Here is a 19,207-nt window from a genome sequence, read left to right as displayed (position 1 = left end):
AACACTTTGGGGAAGGGTTCAAGCAAGGGAGCGCAGTTACTGGGCTGCAGCAGTAACTTGAACCCGCAGTTCATTTTATGGACCAGGCAACCGATGATCCACAGCCACTCAGCTGACTCATTCATTCATCATCCATGGCTGGTTAATTCAGCTCGAGGCCTTCTCTAGGTACTCAGGATGTCAAGATTAAAAGACAAGCATCACTAAGGCAAGAATGTCATTGAAGTACAGCAGACGTCAGGACAGAACCTTGAGATACAGGGATGAGTACTTCAGGCTTGCTGTGTGGGAGTAAGTCCTAGGTCATGGGGTGCTAGGTTTCTCTATACTTCCTGTAGGGCTATTTGACATTCTTCTTTGGGGCCTCTCTGGAGCCCTAGGGGTTAAGTCTCAGCGTTGTTATCACCGCTATGCCCTGAGTTCTATCCCTGGCCAGGGAGCTGACCCACATGGTACAGCAGACCTCTCCTGTCTCGCTCACTGCTCGCCTCAGTGAATCCACCTGTGCTGTTCTTCTGCTTCTGTTCTTCTGCTTCTGTTCTGTCTATCTCTGGTGAGTCCTCTCACCCTGCCCCCCACACCTCTGGCCTACACCCCAGTTCTACGCAAAAAAAAAAAAAAATTTCTTCTTTGAATCTTTAGCACTTTGCAGGATGCTTTTCAGGAAATGTCTGTAGATGAATACATCTGAGTATATTCTTTCAACAAACATGTATGTGGCGCATACTCAGTGCCAAGCTCTATGTTGAACTTTGCAGTCTGGAAAATGCTTGTTACCTAGTAGTAAAGGATGAAGCAGTGAAGAACAAGGATTGGACTAGGTGCAAATTTAAAATATGAGCATTAAGAGGCAGGGTGAAGAAAAACTGCTTAACAGGATGCCAGGACCATCTGAGTCAATGAGTCCATTGCTGTGGTGCTATTATGTTGCTGTTCTGAACATTCCATTTTTAATTGAAAGGGGCTCAGTCAGGCTGATAAATGGACTTAGGTTTTGGGGCCTCTGTTCCTAAATTCTTCCTTCATTGGGACCTTCCACATTTTTCCCATAGGCATGTTCTAGATGCTCTCCATGTTCCAGGCACTGTCATGGCAGCCCAGCTTCTCCTCTACCCATTCACAATTGGCAAATCACAAATGGGGCTCCCTAGGCAAAATGCCCCCCCCACCTGCCAAACCACTGGTTAGTGAGGCCTTGACTAAGCAATTCCTCTCTATCTTGTTAACTGCTGACCTTAAAAACAATTTTAAGCCGGTCCTTTTAGTTGTCTTCAGTAGAATTGGTTCAGTTAACCTGTGACCTCAAAATAGCAATTCTAGTTGATGTAAGCTTTATGTGATTTAAATCACATACTCCATAGGAGAACCTCAAAAGGAAACTAGTGATGAGGAAAATGAGGACCAGAGAGTTTAAGTGTCCTGCAAGGCATCAAGGAGTGGATAAGTAAGGAACAAGAATTTGAACATGGGCATCTGATTTTCTAGCCTTTTTCTTGTCTAGCCCTTTTCTTGCTTTCAGCAAGCAGTATAACTGCTTCATCATCAAAAGCATTCCTTCAAGACATCAGTCAAGTCTCTGCCTTCGGGCCTCCCTGGTGGCCTAGGGGTTGAGTCTCAGCACTAACACTGCTAAGGCCTGAGTTTGACCCCCGGCTAGGGAGCTGATCCACATAGGGCACAGCAGACCTCTCCTGTCTAGTCCGCTGCTCCCCTCAGCAGTGGATTTCAGTAGATCTGCCTGTTCTGCTCTCCACTCTGTCTCCGGTGAGTCCTCTCACCTCCCCCTACTCCTCCCATCGCTGGCCTACACCCCAACTCCGCAAAAAGTAAAAAAAAAAAGAAAGAAAAAGAAAAAAGTCTCCACCTTCACTTGCTTCTCCATAACTTAGCACACAGCTTGACAAAACCTGATAGAATTACTGATCGATAAACACAGTGTACTCTGCATTTTGTTAAATGGACATGTAACACAGAGAGAAATATTATGAACAAATCAAGTTTATAGTTTATAGATTTAGATGTTTCTACCTTCATGAACATTTCAGAGAGAAAGCATTCCTTCAAATTTTGCCAATACTGTTTGTTTTATTGCATTTGGTCAGCACATGCAGAGCCAAAATGCCTCCCTCCAAAATCAAACTCTTTGGATATCTCCTATGGAAATAAAATTGAAATAAAATTTTAAAAATTCACTCTGGTAAATGATACACAGAATGTCCAGACCTCCATTTGTGTGCAAGACTTAGGTTAAGACAAAACCCAATAAGGCCTTGCAATTGTGCTTAAGTCGAGACTTGGGCACTACAAATGGATGAGAACCCTGGAGACAGCCAGGACCTTTGAGGACTTGGGGACTAGGTGGGTGCCACAGCCTTCTGTCTGGGGAGCCTGCACTGTACCCTCAATCTAAAAGAGCAATACCACCTTTTGTTTCTGTGACATTCTGTGTCTCTTCATCAGGTTCAAACTGGTTTGGCTTCATTTTCTTAAAGTTCTCTTTTGCCTTTGATGAAACTCGTGGCCTGACTCACTTTTCAATTTCTTTTGACAGAGAAAAAGACAAGCATATGAGTCTAACCTCATCAATGACGGCCTGCAGCTTGAAGCAACGAGATCGGTAAGTGTCCATCCCTGTCCAGCCCCTGGCTGGCCTTCACCCTGGGAACCGCATGTCACTGAGAGGCTGGGTGGGGTCGGAAACTTGCAACCCCAACCACAGATTAGTTGTAGACTGGAAAGGGGAGGCAATTAAAGTCTGCATGATAGAATATATATTCGTTTCCAATCAAAGCCAGCACCTCTCTTTTATAGTCCAACAATGGATTAATGAATGCATACATCATTAATTATTTTCTTCTTTTAAGTTTATTTATTTATGCATATAAGAACTGGGATATAGGCCAGAGATGCAGGGGCTGAGAGGATTCACCAGAGTCAGAGAGGGGAGCAGAACAGGCAGATCTACTGAAATACACTGCTGAGGGGAGCAGCAGGCAAGACAGGAGAGGTCTGCTGTGCCATGTGGGTAAGCTCTCCGGCCGGGGATCAAACTCAGGCCCAGTCACCTGTATCTTAATCATCCATAAAAAACATGATATTCCTTCTGAACGTTTTTGTTCAAATATATGCATTTTTCTGTTCCCAAACAGGGAGCTATTATTTAAATTATTTATTTTTCCCTTTAACATAGTAAATAAGTTTTTATATTAATTTTTTGACATCTTTTTAAGGGCCACATAACATATTAAACATATATGTGACAAATTACACAGTCCCTTTTTAGGTTTAAGAAATTTAAAAATTGTCCAGAACAATGAATACGCTATAGTTTTTATTTTTAATCACTAATTTGCATGGATTAATGGGCAAATTAACAAAGTAGTTTTTCTTTATTTAAAACCAAGTAATTTCATGAAAGAACTATGATAAGGATATTGATTACCTTTTCAATAGTTCAAACTGAGAAATTACCTTTAGAGCTAAATCTTTCATAGTTTGCAGATCTAGTTTCATTTTATCTTCACTTTACCAGGTCTCCTATTCTTATGCGAATACCTGGATATATTTGAACTACCAGCAACCTAAGAAAAATCTGGTTTCCTGGTTTGTGTTTTTGTCCAATATAGGTTGCAGATGACAAGCTTGTGTTTGTAAAAGTACATGCCCCATGGGAGGTGTTATGTACGTACGCTGAGATAATGCACATTAAATTGCCTCTGAAGCCCAACGATCTGAAAACTCAGTCTTCACCCTTCACTAATTTCAACTGGTTCACCAAAGTCCTCCAAGTAAATGAGAATATCATCAAGCCAGAGCAAGAGTTTTTCACTGCCCCATTTGAGAAGAACCGGATGAATGATTTTTACATTCAAGATAAAGATACCTTCTTCAATCCATCCACCAGAAGTCGAATTGTAAGTCTAAAACAAATGTAGTGGCTGTTTTTGGATGCTTGAGAATCTGCTGCTGAATAATTACTAGTTTGGTTAAATTTTGCTTTCAAATACTACAAAAAAAAAAAGGAAACTGTGGGTACAGCCTTATGTTACTACAGGAAACAATGATAGGTTCGTTTCACTGTATACATCACATTCTGTTTTGGAATCTTTGTAGGTTTACTTCATCCTCTCTCGGGTCGAGTATAAAGTAAGCAATAACGTTAAGAAGTTTGGGATTAACAAACTTGTGAGCTCTGGCATCTACAAGGCAGCTTTTCCTCTCCATGATGTAAGTCAAAGGGTAAAAATAAAATACTTAATGTATACTCGGGTGTTAATAGGGAAAGGCGAATATTCTTGACATTAAGATTCTTTGGTAAAATGAAGATAACACTGCAAAACTGCAAATTCATGTGGGGCAGGAACCAGGTTTTGTCCTCTGCAGAATCTCAGGCACAGAGGGGCCCTCAGTTTAAATGAGTGAGTGTACGGTACTCTCGCATTCACATATGTAAACGGTGCACATTAGCAGTTAAGAGTGTAGACTCTGGGGTCAAAATGCCCACACTACCTCTTTCTAACTGGGTTATCTAGTGGAAGTCACTTAGCCTCTCTGCTATCCATTTCTTCACCATAATGTGGGAATAATAATATCTACCTCATTGAGGTCTGAGGATTAATTTAAAATCAATTCATGTCAAATGTTCTAACAATCCTTGGCTATTATTTTCTTAGCTATTTTCATAGTTAATGACAGATACCTTTATCAGCCAGAAAAGTCACTTTTCTCAGTTATCTTCTATAACATACTTTTCCTGCCCCCCCACCATCCAAATACCATCTTCAAACTTTGCCTGGAATATCACAAAGCTTTGAAAAAGCATCTGTTGGGTTCTTGTCACAATGAAAATATGGCAAAGGGCTGACATTTTGTAAGGACTACGTTCTGAAGTGACAGTAACTCCTCATATTGAAGAGCCCTTCTCTAGCTGATAACATCTCTTAAGAGATGAATTGATTTCAAATATGACTGCTTCAGACCCTTCAATGATTTCCACAAGGCATGGATATGATATCTAAGTTATTTTAAATAAACTTTCTCACTGACATAAATACTATATTATATTGCACTGTTACTTTGCTACATGCACTGTCATTTTATCTGAATCTCTAAGACCACCAAAGAAAGCAATGACTGAGATTGATAATTGCTACTCTGTATTTGTGAATGAAGACAATTGAAATGCACTGTATGAAATAATAAAACTGGGACATTAAGTGGCCACTGATGTTCATAAATAGTGAAGAGATGTGGGTGGAGAACAGATGCTGAACTTCCTGGCTACTGAGTTTCCTGGCTACAAGACACAACTGTCCCTGTGTCTTATATTTTTGCCTCAGCAAAATTGTCGATTATAACGCAACTTGGGCTTTGGAGATACTAGTACAGAGCAGTCATGAATTTTAATCTGGGATGCAAAGTTCGATAGTACTCAGTTGACATCTGCACATGCACAGTTATTTTCCACTAAAGCCTGTTATAATTACAGTGGACCCATATCCAGGTCAAGGAATAGCTTTGAGCGGAGGTATTAGAGGTCAGGACCCATGTCATGGCCTGGAAGGGTGATTATCTGGTTCTAGTACAGAAGGAAGGAAACTGAGGGACATGGGATGAAGAATGGCTGAATTTAAGCAGGTGCTGGATGTTTTTATTTCTTGACTAAGCTAAGTGGGTAAATGATGTTACTCCTCTTTGTTGTTTATATTCTACATGTTGTCCCATAATAACTGCTGAACTGGGGACAAAGAAGTCTGGGTTTCAGAATGACCCTACAAGGCCTTGGGAGCTGGAGTTCAGAAGTTCCTTTGTTATGGCTGTTTTTGCTCTTGAGTTACCCTCTTGTAGGACTTTAAGCATCCCTGGACAGTCATCCACTCTGTACTGTGTTTCCCCAGGATGGTAGCGACCAAAGCATTCCTCCCTACTTCCCTTAACAAATGCCCCAAGGGGTTAGTAATACACTTGGTTGAGAATTACTGAACATCAGATTGTCTTTCCATTCCTTCCAGCAAATTATGGCCCTTTATTCAGGTATACAAATGACTGCACTTAATAAACAGACCTGTGAACACATGGTGGGTATGTTGCTCACTTGTTTGCCTCTGCTTCCCAGTGCAACTTCAACCATCCCTCAGAGGACGTCAGCTGCCCAAGTGAACGGTTCCTGCTGTATAGAGAGTGGGCGCATCCCCGGAGCATCTACAAAAAGCAGCCCTTGGACCTCATCAGGTGTGTTGTCGCCGAGAGAGCACTCGAGGCAGGACTCCGGGTTGTGCTTATGGCAGCCAAGTGTCACGCATCTCAGAGTATCGCCCAGGGGAAGCTTCCCCACCCCTCTGAGCTCAATGTTCAGTGTGATTATTTACTTATATTTTATTTATTTATTTGTGCTTAGAAGAACTGGGGTGCAGGCCAGAGGAATGGAAGGTGAGAGTAAGAGGACTCACCAGAGATGGAGTAGGGAGCAGAACAGAAAGATCTACTGAAATCCACAGCTGAGGGGAGCAGCAGGCCAGACATGAGAGGTCTGCTGTGCTTTGTAGGTCAGCTCCCTGGCCAGAGATCCAACTTAGGCCGTAGAGGTGACAGCACTGAGACTTGAACCCTAGGCCACTGGGGAGGCCCTCAGCAAGTTTATTGAGGTTTCATTACGCAGATGTGATTGATAAAATCCTTGCTCACATGACAGTCTCCAGCCCCTGCTTCTCATGAAGGTCATTCCAATGTCACATGGCTCGAAGCCACAGTCTTCTGTCACCTGGCCACTCTTTCTGCCAAGGACAGCCTCCCAAACTATCAGAGGACTCACCAAGAGTCACCCCATTGTCATAAACTCTCAGGTGGGGTTGAGGCTTCCACCTTGAAAAAAACCAAGTGTACTATATAGGGAAATTCCAAGATTTTAGAGTTACCTCCCAGGAACTGGCAACAAAGACTCAGCAAATCCTTCATTACACAGGAGTAAATGTTCACTTTGGCGTAAATTGTGTGGTGAGAGAGAAATGCTCGCGCTTTTCCTGTATCTGCTGTTAGATACTGTTTTATTGTCTCTAATGAGATAAAGTGATTAGTTCAGCATTTGTGTCTTCAAAGTGTTACAGGGCAGCCCCGATATAAAACAGGTTGCCTGACTGTGGGTCCTCACCCGCATGCGTAAAAGGGACTTAATACTCCACTGCAGGCACACACAAAAGGTTAATAAAAGATTTATTCACAAGGGAAGGGGAAATGAGGAAATGTACAACTCAGGGAGAAAAGTGGGAGATAAAGTCTTAAATGTGTCCTACCCGTTCCGCCGATCTGGAATCCCAAATGGCACTCTGAGAGCTGGCGGTGAGCCAAGAGCCAGCCGTGTAACCTAGAGGCAAGAGCCAGCCCCCAAGGCCCACGTGTGTGGTTTTTATACCAAACCAGGCTGCTTAACTCCACCCTTCGGTCCCAGCCACCTTCCCTTTGGTGGTGATGGGATTTGTCTTTCCCAATGTCTTGATGGCTTTGGTCTGGAGTGGGGGTGAAGTCCACAAAGCCTGTATGGAATTAGCTCAGGACATCCTTTTTCCCCTAACAAAAGCACCAACTAGACTGGTTTGCAGAAGTTCAGGTGATCGAGGGGAGGATGCTGGAAAGAGGTAGACTAAGGCCAACCAACCAAACAACAATAATTAAATTAGTGACAAGTGGGGAGTGGAGGGGGCTGCTGGGTTGGTTGGTCAGGAAAGTAATCTTTCAGCAGGATAATTAGGACCGGAGACCTGCATAGTAAAAAGAGGTAGTATTTCAAGGATTTGAAAGAAGTCATTCCAGGAATAGGGGGCGCCTGTACATAGCCATGAGGCACAAATACACTTGCGAGGCTTGAGGAAATAGCTAAGACCAGTGATAATTAGAAGGAGAATGAGGAGACAGACACTTTAAAGTATGTAAGGAGCATGAAAAGGAATTTAGACTTTCAGTGCAATGAGAAGCATTTGTGATATTTTAAGCATTCCAGGAATTTTATCTTGTTCCAATTTTGCAATGATAATGAGAATGGGCTCCAGAGGCCACAGGAAGCTGGAGACCAGATAGAATGATCTAGAGGAGAGATTGTGGGAGCCAATTTGGAATGTTTTAGGGGAGAGTTGACAGGACTTGGGTATGGGGGATAAGAAGAAGGGGAGAGCCAGGGTATCCCCAAATCTGACTACAGCCTAGTGCCTCCTCTTTCTACTATGTTTCCATGTCTTTTGCAAGCTCCCACCTACTGGAAAAAGCCTATTAATCTTAAAAGAGAATTTTAAAACAGTGAATAGTTTTTGTTTTGTTTTACATTTTACTATGGGAAATTTCAAACATATACCAAGGTGGAGGTAACAGCACAGCAAATGTGCATATTCCTGTAACCCAGCTTCAAAAATTATTAACTCATAACCAGTCTCTTTTCATCTTTTTCCCTACCTCCTTTCCTTCCCCTCCACCCTGAACTATTTTGAAGAAAATGCTAAATATATCTTGGCATTAGTATCTATTTCTAAATGACAAGGTGTCTTTTAAAAACAACCAGAATATTCATTAAAAATATTTCATCAAATAATTAATATTCAGATTTCCCTGATTGTCACAAAAATATTTTCAGTAGGGTTTTTTTGTTTGTTTGTTTGTTTGTTTGTTTGTTTGTTTTTTTGGTTCAAATCAGAAATCCAAACAAGGTCCAGATGTCAAATATTTTCCATAAGTTTCCCCAGTTTCTTGTTTTACTTAAATTGTTGAAAATTTTAATCATTCTCTATTTTGCTGATTTTTTTTTACCCTGTAATGATGTTGGATTTGTCCCATGTCCCATGTCCCATGTTGGATTTGTCCCCTGTCCCATGTGCTTGATTAAACTAAGTAATTTGATCTTTATCTAAATGATTGATCTATTGACCTTATGTAAGAACATTTGATATTTGGAGTTATGTACTTTTCTATCAGAAGACACATAGTGTCCAGTTGTTTTGTTCTGTTGTTTTGTTTGTTTGTTTGTTTGTTTGTTTGTTTCTTTGTTTATTTTTGCGGAGAAGAACTGGGGTGCACGCCAGAGGTGCTAGGGGGGAATGAGAGGACTCAGCAGAGACAGAGTGGGAGCAGAACAGGTGAATCAAATGAAATTCACTGCTGAGGGGAGCAGTGGGTGAGACAGGAAAGGTCTGCTGCACTATGTGGGTCAGCTCCTTGGCTGGGGATCAAACTCAGGCGGTAGCATAAGAGTGTTGAGACTCAACCCCTAGGTGACCAGGGAGGCCCCTGTCTCTCGTTTTTGATAAAAGCAACCATAATATTCATTGCATATATTCATTATTTCATTACAGGTTTCATATCATTTAGTTATACTCTAATTTCTTGCTTCATTTATTAACCAGATTACAATCACAGATTACAATCACTTTTTCTCACTCTGATTATCCTGTGTAATAAAATTTTAAGATGTTTATATATGTAATATTGAAGTTGACATTCACATGAGATTTTCCCTGTCAACACTTTCCTATTATTTTAAACCCATAGGTTGTGATGACAGATCTATGGATTTGATAGGTTTTGATCATTCTTTAAGGCATTTTTTGGTAAAGAAAATAACTTACCCACTCTTTTAAGTAGACTTTACTAAGGAAAATACAACTAGCTATTCACTGCCCCTGGTCCATACATTCCCTCCTTTGTTTCTCATCCATAACCCTTGAACCTCTAGGCTATAAAATCTTCATCTGTGGTTCCCAGGAATTATCAGAAAGGAAAATGAGTTCTTTTACAAAAAGCAAACCAGAAAGAACAGCCTGAGGGATTTTAAAGAGAAAAAAGAGAAAAGTTTCCCTTAAAATACCAGGAAATTTACATGTTAGGGGAGAATCTGGGGTTGAATGGACAGAAAACTAAGTAGTGACCCACCAAACAAATACTAACTCCAACAAAAATAAATATTGGGCAGAAAAGAAAAAGCTAAGCAAAGCCAACTTCATTCCGCTGTGAATAGTCTTTCAGGAGCCACACTAATCTAAAGCAAGGATATTGCTTTATAATTTTATAATGTAACTATGTCAAAAGGGTGGGAGGAATGGAGGTGTGGATTTGAGGAGGACAGGATTGAAAGAGTTGAATCTGTACAGAAGCTTTTCAGTTTGATATAATCCCAGGTGTTTATCTTTTTCTTGACTTTCTTTGCTTTGGGTGATGAGTCTTTGAAGATGTTTTTGAGCTGTATGTCTTGTAGTGTTTTACCTATATTTTCTTCTGTGTATTTTATGGTTTCAGGTCTTATGTCCAGTTCTTTTATCCATTTTGAGTTTATTTTTGTGCACAGTGAGAGGTCATGGTCTAGTTTTATTTTTTTGCATGTGGTGGTCCAGTTTTTCGAGCACCACATTTCTGCACAAAATTTGTGGTGCTGGGAAAACTGGACCACCACATGGAAATTCCACTCCTAGGGATCTACCCAAAGGACACAAAAACATTGATTCAAAAGAATACCTGCACCCCTATGTTTATTGCAGCACTATTTACAATAGGTAAAACCTGGAAACAACACAGATGCTCAGAAATAGATGACTAGATCAAGAAGATGTACACACACACACAATGGAATACACACACACACACACACACACACAATGGAATATTATTCAGCAATCAAAAAAGATAAACTCATGCCATTTGCAGCAAGGTGGACGGAACTAGAAGGAATTATGCTCAGTGAAATAAGCCAGAAGGAAAAAGAAAAATATTGGATGTTTTTCACTTAGAGCAGGAATATAGGGGAAACAAGACAGTGTAAAAAAAATAATAACAGTACAAAACACAGCAAAGCAAAAACAGACAATTATAAACCAGAGATGTTCTGCAGGGGAGGAGGCCGGAGAGGGATCACAGGGAGGGTGGGAGGCACACAGGGGACTGAGGTGATGGTGCTCGAGTGCATTGGTGAAGGAAACTCTATGGGGACTACACCTGAGGGGGTGGGGCAAAGCAAATATTGTTTAAAAATTAACAATGATGTAAAAAATGTTTAAAAAATTAAAAAAAGAAAGAGTTGAATCTTCATCTTTCAAAGTAGAAAGTCAGTGGATGAGATATAAAATTGCAGAAATCAATAAGTGATACTACCAGAGTGATGTTTTGAGAAATGGAGGTAAAAAGTCAAGGAATCCATTTGAGAATTAAAAGTGGTTGTTTCTGGGCTGCAGGAAATGGGGTAAGTTCCTGGGAATTGCTCCTCAATCTTCTAGAGCTATCTGACTCTTTAATGAATGTTTCCTTATAATTTTGATAGAAAGTCAAAATAGAAATTTTAAAACTTGGTGTAAATAACCAGCTTTTGTTGGTTATAATGTTGGGGTCTGCCTCCTTGGTGGCCTGCTAAGTCTCAGCACTGTCACTGCTACAGTCGAAGTTCAATCCCCGGCCAGGGAGCTGACCCACATGGCACAGCAGACCTCTCCAGTCTCTCCTGCTGTTCCCCTCAGCAGTGGATTACAGTAGATCTGCCTGTTCTGCTCCCCAGTCTGTCTGTGGTGAATCCTCTCATCCCCTTGCATCTATGGCCTACTCCCCATTTCTACACACACATACACACGCACACACACACGAATTGGGATATTTCTGGTAGAAAGGGACAATGATCAGCAAATACCACATCAGAAAGGACCTTCATTATTTATTTCCAGTCTTTCAGCAAGCGTAAGAAGGGTGGCTTCTGTGTAAGTTAAAAATCCCTCCTGATTTTCACACCTGTAGGGTTGAAGTAACGAACACCCTGCCGCTGCAGACATCCAAGCAGAAGCCACCCTCTAAATGCAGCAGGATGTTCCTACTCTCATGATCAAAACAGAGTGAACTTCAACACCCAGATGCTGTGGGGGACAGATGTGTGGGTCCTCAGCCATGTGCTCACAATGGCAAGACCCCGCTCAGGCTCAGGGTACAACAGCATTGGGGCTTTTAACAACAGGGAGATTGGGAAAAAGGAGAGTGTCTGAGGCCACAAGTAGTCAGCTGTCTCACTCCAGAGAGTGTCCTCAGTGCCCAGGGTCCCAAACCAAGGCCACTTGTGCAAGATGGCGCTGTCCTTTTCACGAGGGCCTGGAACTAGCTGAAATTCAACTCAGTGTCAGTCAGAGGGGCCACCACAGAAGCTGGCAACATCTGTTTGAAGGCCGGGCTGGCCAGTGCCAGACATGGATCAGACAGCGCCAGAGGCCACAGCAACAGGAGACGGTGCTGGAGGATGTGAAGCGACAGTGACTGCAGCTCTCAAAGGTGGCTGGACACAGTCAGCCATGCTGATGGTGCCAGGATACAGCCCTTTTGTGAGCTGACCACCTTTTAGTGATGCCAGGCCCAGCCCAGGACCACAGGCCAGCAGTGTCCGTCAGCAGGTGACATGGGCAGCAGGACCAGAAGCGGCAGCAGTGTCAGGCTGAGTAAGGTTGGAAGTTCAGAGAAGATGCAGGGTCTTGAAGCCCTCTCAGGAGGCCCAGACGAGCCTTCCTTACAGTCTGTCAGAGGTCAGAATCTGCAGGTCAGAATGAAACCCAGCCCTATGGAGCTGAGGCTTATAGCGCCTGCCTTTCAAGCCTGAATGACTTGTTTTTCAGACCTCACTGCTTGGTGCCAGTGCAGCACAGACCAGCTTGGCCATGTTCCATTCTAGTGCCAGATTAGAAGGGAAACCCCAGCCTGTGCATTTAGACCCAACTACAGTGAGGTCTGGGCTGGCCCTTGACTGTGCACTCGGGGCAGGCAGGACCTGGGCCTGATGCTCATCTCGTGGCCCCAAACTGGCCCTTAAACCTGTCCATGCCCCCAGTTACCAGCAGCCATGCGGTTCCTGTTCATGATGGCGGTCATGAAACTTCTAACATCCTTTCCAGTCTTTAGTGTGGCATTTCCAGAGTGGATGGTTGATTAGAACGTACTGCAGCGAGCATTAAAGCAAGGAACCCATGACATCTTAAGGCCTTGGCTGATCTCGTCTCTCCTGGACCCTGACTCATTTACCCGACAGCAGAGTTGATTCCTATGAATGTGGACTCACTTCCTTTCTCCAAAACCGCCCTTCTCCCATGCTGTGGCCTACTCCCAGGCCTTTAGCCCATGGGGCTAGTCTCATAGATGCTCTTTGATGCTGGGCAAAGGCCCAGCCCAAAGTGTCTCAGGTTTCCAGGTTGTTCTCAGAGCCTAGTTCACTAGGGTGAGACTAAGAGTTCAGCTCAGCACCATACCACAGGCCACAGCTGGAAAAATCTGCAAGGATGTTCTAACCCACACCGAACCAGAAGTGAATCAGTCCAACAAGAATAGTAGTTACCTAAGTTAATCATCTCATTGTTTTCTCCTCACCTGTAAGCGCTTGCCCTTTCCCTAACTGTATTTTTCTTGAATAGTCGGGCACCGTTTTATGCCCTGCCTTTCTTTTTTTTTTTAAGATTTATTTATTTATGCATACAAGAACTGGGGTGCAGGCCAGAGGTGCAGGCGGAGTGGGGAGGTGATAGGACTCACCAGAGACAGAGAGGGGAGCAGAACAGGCAGATTGACTGAAATCCACTGCTGAGGGGAGCAGCCGGGAGACAGGAGAGGTCTGCGGCACCATCTGGGTCAGCTCCCTGGCCAGGGATCCAACTCAGGCTGTAGCGGTGACGGTGCTGACACTTACTAGGCCACCAGGGAGGCCCAATCTGCCTTTCTTTTAATCTTGCTTGCCTGGCCTCCTCCTTTTGACCCCAGAGGATACCACATAACAAAAACAGAAGTGGGGCCTCCCCAGTGGCGCAGCGGTTGAGCGCTGGGCTCGAAGCTGCCCGCAGCCTCTGCAGCGCCGGTTCAATCCCCAGCCCATCCCCAGCCACCGGGTGAGGTTCCCACATGGCACGCTGACCTCTCCTGCCTCCCGCTGCTCCCCTCAGCAGTTTACTTCCTCAGTCTGCCTGCTCTGCTCCCTGCTCTGGCTCTGGTGAATTCTCTCACCTTCCCGCGCTTCTGACTGTACCCAGTGCTTGTATAAATAAATAAATAAATCTTTAAAACAAACAAACAAAACAGAAGTGCTGGGTTTGGGAAATACAGGGTGTGTGGCTCCTCAGTCACATTTATCCTTCCTGTTCTCATTCTTACAATGAGTTCTTAAAATATTTTGGTCAGAGGGAAATTCCATTGTTAATTATTATTAGGATCAGCTTCTTGTTATTGTTTGTAGTTTACGTGATACGTAAACTCACATTGACATTCCTCCTCTGACATTCCCTAGAATAAGCATAAGTGGGTACTGGGCAGACTGTTCCATGTACATTATTTTCATACATATTAAGAATAATTTTTTGGAGAATAGGTAAAAAGTGCTGGTCTTCACAAAAAAATCATGGCTATCTCTTCTGCACCGTAGTCAGCATTTCCCTTTGCTCTCCTCCTTTGCTCTCTTCTAACTCACTTTGCTTCAACAGGCTAGCCAGCGATGGTGGACTGTGGGGCTGGCTCTGAAAACGAGTGTGTTCTAAGTGTGTATGAAGTCAGAGGTTTAAGCTGAAAACCTCCTTCATTTAAAATCAGAAGTTATTGAAGCTGCAGAGAGACTATGTCTTCTAAAATTATTTCTGTCTTTCTTCAGGAAATATTATGGAGAGAAAATTGGAATCTATTTTGCTTGGCTGGGCTATTACACTAAGATGCTGCTCCTGGCTGCAGTGGTGGGATTGGCCTGCTTCCTCTATGGATTGATCAATCAAAACAACTGCACGTGGAGGTAACCCCTGCTTTGCTTATTTCCAAATGGAAAAGTTGATCAGTGTTTCAGTGAAAGAATATTCATTGCAGAATTTTTTTCTTTTTGCGTAGAAGAAATGCTGGGTTGGCCAGAGGTGCAGGGGGTAAGAGGACTCAGCAGAGACAGAGTGGGGAGCAGAACAGGCTGATCCACTGAAATCCACTGCTGAGGAGAGTAGCGGGCAAGACAGGAGAGGTCTGCTGCGCCATAAGGGTCAGCTTCCTGGCTGGGGATCAAACTCAGGCTATAAGGGTAATAGACTTAACCCCTAGGCCACCAGGGAGGCCCTAAACTCTTTATTTATTTATGTATTTATTTATTTATTTATTTATTTATTTTTGCATGGATGAACTGGGGTGCAGGCCAGAGGTGTGGGGATGAGAGGATTCACTAGAGACAGAGTTGGGGAGCAGAACAGGCAGATCAACTGCTGAGGGGAGCAGCCAATGAGACAGGAGAGGTCTGCTGTGCCATGTGGGTCAGCTCCCTGGCCAGTATGGGACTCAGACCTTGGTGGTGATAGTGCTGAGACTTAACCCCTAGGCCACCAGGGACACCCCTCATTGCAGAATCCCTACTGCTTTGGATGATCTATCATTTTTGTTCTTAGTACAGTAACCAATTGAAATGGGAAAAAAGAATTGTGTTAGATCATGTAGCCTCGTCTTTGTCCAGAATATCACCCTTAGGAAACACTCCAATATTTTAAGACAATACTTTGAATAAGAAAGGAGAACTGGAGAGAGGATTGTCCTTGAACTTCTGGCCTCCAGAGCAATGCCTCTCAGCCCTGTGAATGTGGGCCAAGAGCAGCTCTGATTTCTTCAGCGTTTTAATGGCAAAACTAGTAAACTTTACGTTCTGCTTTTAGAAATGACCTCTTAATATTTAAGAAATATGTATTTAAAAACTCAAGTAAACAGTATTCATTTTGTTTGCTTATCTGTTTTGCTTTCAAAAATAACCCATAAAATGGCAGGAGCAAAAAACGAATGATAGTGAATTAGCTCGTGCTTGATGTTGGAATTCACAAGCCAGCTGCACTGTCTAAAGGGAAATACTCGGGTGCCAGAACATGCTTAACATCATGATATTTGTTCTGGGCTGTTATTCTCCCTCTGCCTTTGGTGCCCTCAGCCTCCAGAAGCATTTGCAGTACTGAATAAGGCATCTTCTCTAGGTTATCTGGCCTCTATCCAGGTGTGACAGGCAGATCAAAATTTCTGGGCACCAGCAATGAGCTGTTGACCAAAATTTTGTAGCCCCAAACATCTCAGCCTGACACCTGAGGCAGGTGCTACAGGCAGCCCCCGATGCACAGGCACGATTACCCTCTCACCTGACACAGGATTCCCAGACTGCTGCACCCTCTGTGGTTTCTCTGCCAGAAAGCTGCAGATGGTCTTGGAAGTTCTCTCCTTTCCACCGCAACTCAGCTTAAGGCCAGAGGCTGATGTTGATACTTTTTACCAAAACTTTCCACTGCTTTGTGTTTTCTTCCAGACAAAATAAAGACATCTCAAAAATACACTTTCAAAATATAAAACTTGGGTTTTATCAGTCTCTTGCAAGGTGCTTCTCATTATAATTCATAAAATCACTGTTTCTTACTATTTTGTCACACAGCTTAATTTACAGAAAATTAAGGATCTACTTCCTATGCTCAAGACTATTTAAGCTTTAATTATTAAATATTTTAAAATATTAAATATATTGGGAGTGTAATATATTTATATATTTTTATACATTATATTATGTTATAAAATGTTAAATATATTTTGGGGTGAAATATATTTGTATATATTATATTTGTATATATTTTAAAATAGTATATTTAAAATATTAAATACCTAAATATTAAAACATAACTCTATGTTAAATATATTTAAAATAATAACTATATTGTGTTCCTTGAAACACAAAAGTTTTTAATTTTAGTGAGCTCCAATTTACCTATAATAAAATATATATTTTTACATATATGGCATATATTTGTATATTATATATACTTTTAAATACAGTAAAATATATTCATTGTTAACATTTGGGTTGTCTGTACTTTCTGACTATTGCGAATAATTCTGTTATGAACATTTCATGTAAAAGTTTTTGTGTGAATTGATATTTTAAGTTTTCCTGAGAATATAATATAAGATGGAATTGCTGGGATATATAGTAACTATGTTTAACATTTTGGGGAACTGCCAAATTGTTTTCCAAAGTAAATAGACTATTTTATTATTACTAGCAATATATGAGGTTTCCAATTTTTTCCACATTCTCCTCGGCATTGCAATTCCTGAGTATTTGGTTTTGTTTTCTACATTTGTCATCCTAGCGGAGATGAAGGCAGTATATCATTGTGGGTTTGATTTGTATTTCCCTAAACCTACTGAAGTTGAACTTTTTTTATGTCCTTGTTTACCATTTTTATATTTTCTTTGCAGAAATGTCTATTCAAATCCTTTGCCCAGTTGAATTTTGTTATATGTCTTTTTATGGTTGAGTTGTGTGTTCTTGATATATCTGGATAAAAAGTTCTTTTTCAAATACATTGCAAATATTTTCTCCAATTTTGTGGACTGTCTTCACTTTTTTTAAAAAAGATTTATTTTTATTTATTTATGCATACAAGAACTGAGATGTAGGCCAGAGGTGCTGAAGGGGAACAGGTGCAGTGAGAGGATTCCCCAGAGACAGAGTGGGGAGCAGAACAGGCAGATCTTGGGCCTCCCCTGATGGCTTAGCAGTTGAGCACTGGGCTGCGAAGCTGCCCGCAGCCTCTTGCAGCGCCGTTTCGATCCCCGGCTGATGGTGAGGGTCCCACATGGCGTGACAGACCTCTCCTGCCGCGCCCACTGCTCCTCTCAGCAGTGTATTTCATCAGTCTGCCTGTTCTGTTCCCCGCTATGGCTCTGGTGAATTCTCTCACCCTCCCACACTTCTGATTGTACCCAGTGCTTGCGCAAATCAATCAATCAATCAGTCAATCAATCAATCAATCAATCTTTAAAAAAAAAAACAGGCAGATCTCCTGAAATCCACTGCTGAGGGGAACAGCAGGCAAGACAGGAGAGGCCTGCTGCACCCTAAGTGGTTCAGCTCCCTGGCCAGGGATCAAACTCAGGCCTTCATGGTGATAGCACCAAGTCTTACCCTTATGCCACCAGGGAGGCTTGTGTCTTTTTACTTTTTTGATGGGTCCTTTGAAGCACAAAAGTTTTTAATATTAGTGAGCTCGAATTTACCTAAATTTTTCCTTATGTTTATGCTTTTGGTGTCATATCTTAGAAACATTTATAATATAAAATCATATAGATTTTCTCAGTGTTTACCCTGTAAGAGTTTTACAGGTCTAATATCATTTTGAGTTAAATTTTTAGAACTAGTGTGAGTAAGGGTTTAACTTTGTTTTTTCCCAGGTGGTATATCATGGTGTCTTCGCTTATTGATAATCTTGGTACTCTTGTCAAAAATCTGTTGGCCAGGGACTCCCTGGTGGCGCAGGAGGTTGAGAGCTGCACTGCGAGGCTGTCCACAGCCTCTGCAGCGCGGGTTCGATCCTGGCTGGCCTGCAAGAATCCCACATGGCACAGCCAAGCTCTCCTGTCTGGCCCGCTGCTCCCCTCAGCAGTGTCTTTCGTCAGTCTGTCTGTTCTGTTCCCCACTCTGTCTCTGGTGAATCCTCTCACCTTCCCACGCATCTGGCCTGTACCCCGGCTCTTGTGTAAATAAATAAAAATCTTTAAAAAAAAAAAATCTGTTGGCCATAAATGTATGAGTTTGATTATGGACTTGAGCTCCTTTCCATTGATCTGTGTGTCTGTTCTTTATGCAAGAATTATGCTATATTGATTACTGTAACTTTGCAGCAAGTTTTGATTTTGGAACATTCGAAAATTGTTTTACTTTTCAAAGTTGTTTTGGTTATTCTGGATCCCTTATATTTCCATATCCCACAACTTTTCCATTCCTGGGATTTTGATAGAATCACTTTGTCTCTGTAGTTCATCTGTTGGACTATTGACATCTTAATAATATTAAGTCTCTGGTCCATGAGTGAACATAGAATGCCTTACCATTTATTTGCTCATCCTTAATTACTATTAACAACATGTTATAGTCCTCAGTGTACAAGTTTTGCACTTCCTTTTTCAACTTTATTCTAAGTATTTCATTCTTTTTGATGCTATTATAAATAAAATTATTTTCCTTCACTTTTGAATTATTCACTGCTAGTATAGGGAAATATAATTACTCTGTATATTTACTCTGTATCTCATAACCTTTTTGAACTGACTTATTACCTTATGGTTTTTGGTGCATTTTTTTTAGGATTTTAGTATAAATTTCATGTCACCTGGAATATAAATTGTTTCACTTACTCCCTTCTAATCTAGAGGGTTTTTTTTTCTTGTCTAGTTGCCCTGA

The 19,207-nt window shown here is 41.9% G+C and overlaps 1 protein-coding gene across 1 annotated transcript in view; it reads left to right on the top strand.

Moving 5' to 3' along the window:
* The window catches only part of ANO6 (anoctamin 6), a gene marked incomplete at both ends in the record, with an annotated part of 209,845 nt that overhangs the window by 134,804 nt on the left and 55,834 nt on the right, over nt 1-19,207 (top strand). Inside the window, 5 exons of the mRNA XM_084255999.1 lie at nt 2,552-2,617; nt 3,627-3,914; nt 4,114-4,227; nt 6,116-6,231; nt 14,621-14,755. Coding sequence (XP_084112125.1) covers nt 2,552-2,617; nt 3,627-3,914; nt 4,114-4,227; nt 6,116-6,231; nt 14,621-14,755 — 719 coding nt within the window. The remainder of the gene's footprint in view (nt 1-2,551; nt 2,618-3,626; nt 3,915-4,113; nt 4,228-6,115; nt 6,232-14,620; nt 14,756-19,207) is intronic.

This window comes from Talpa europaea (genome assembly GCF_964194135.1).
Source record: "Talpa europaea genome assembly, chromosome: 15".
Taxonomy (NCBI): Eukaryota; Metazoa; Chordata; class Mammalia; order Eulipotyphla; family Talpidae; genus Talpa; species Talpa europaea.
This window is presented reverse-complemented; position numbering and strand designations above follow the sequence as displayed.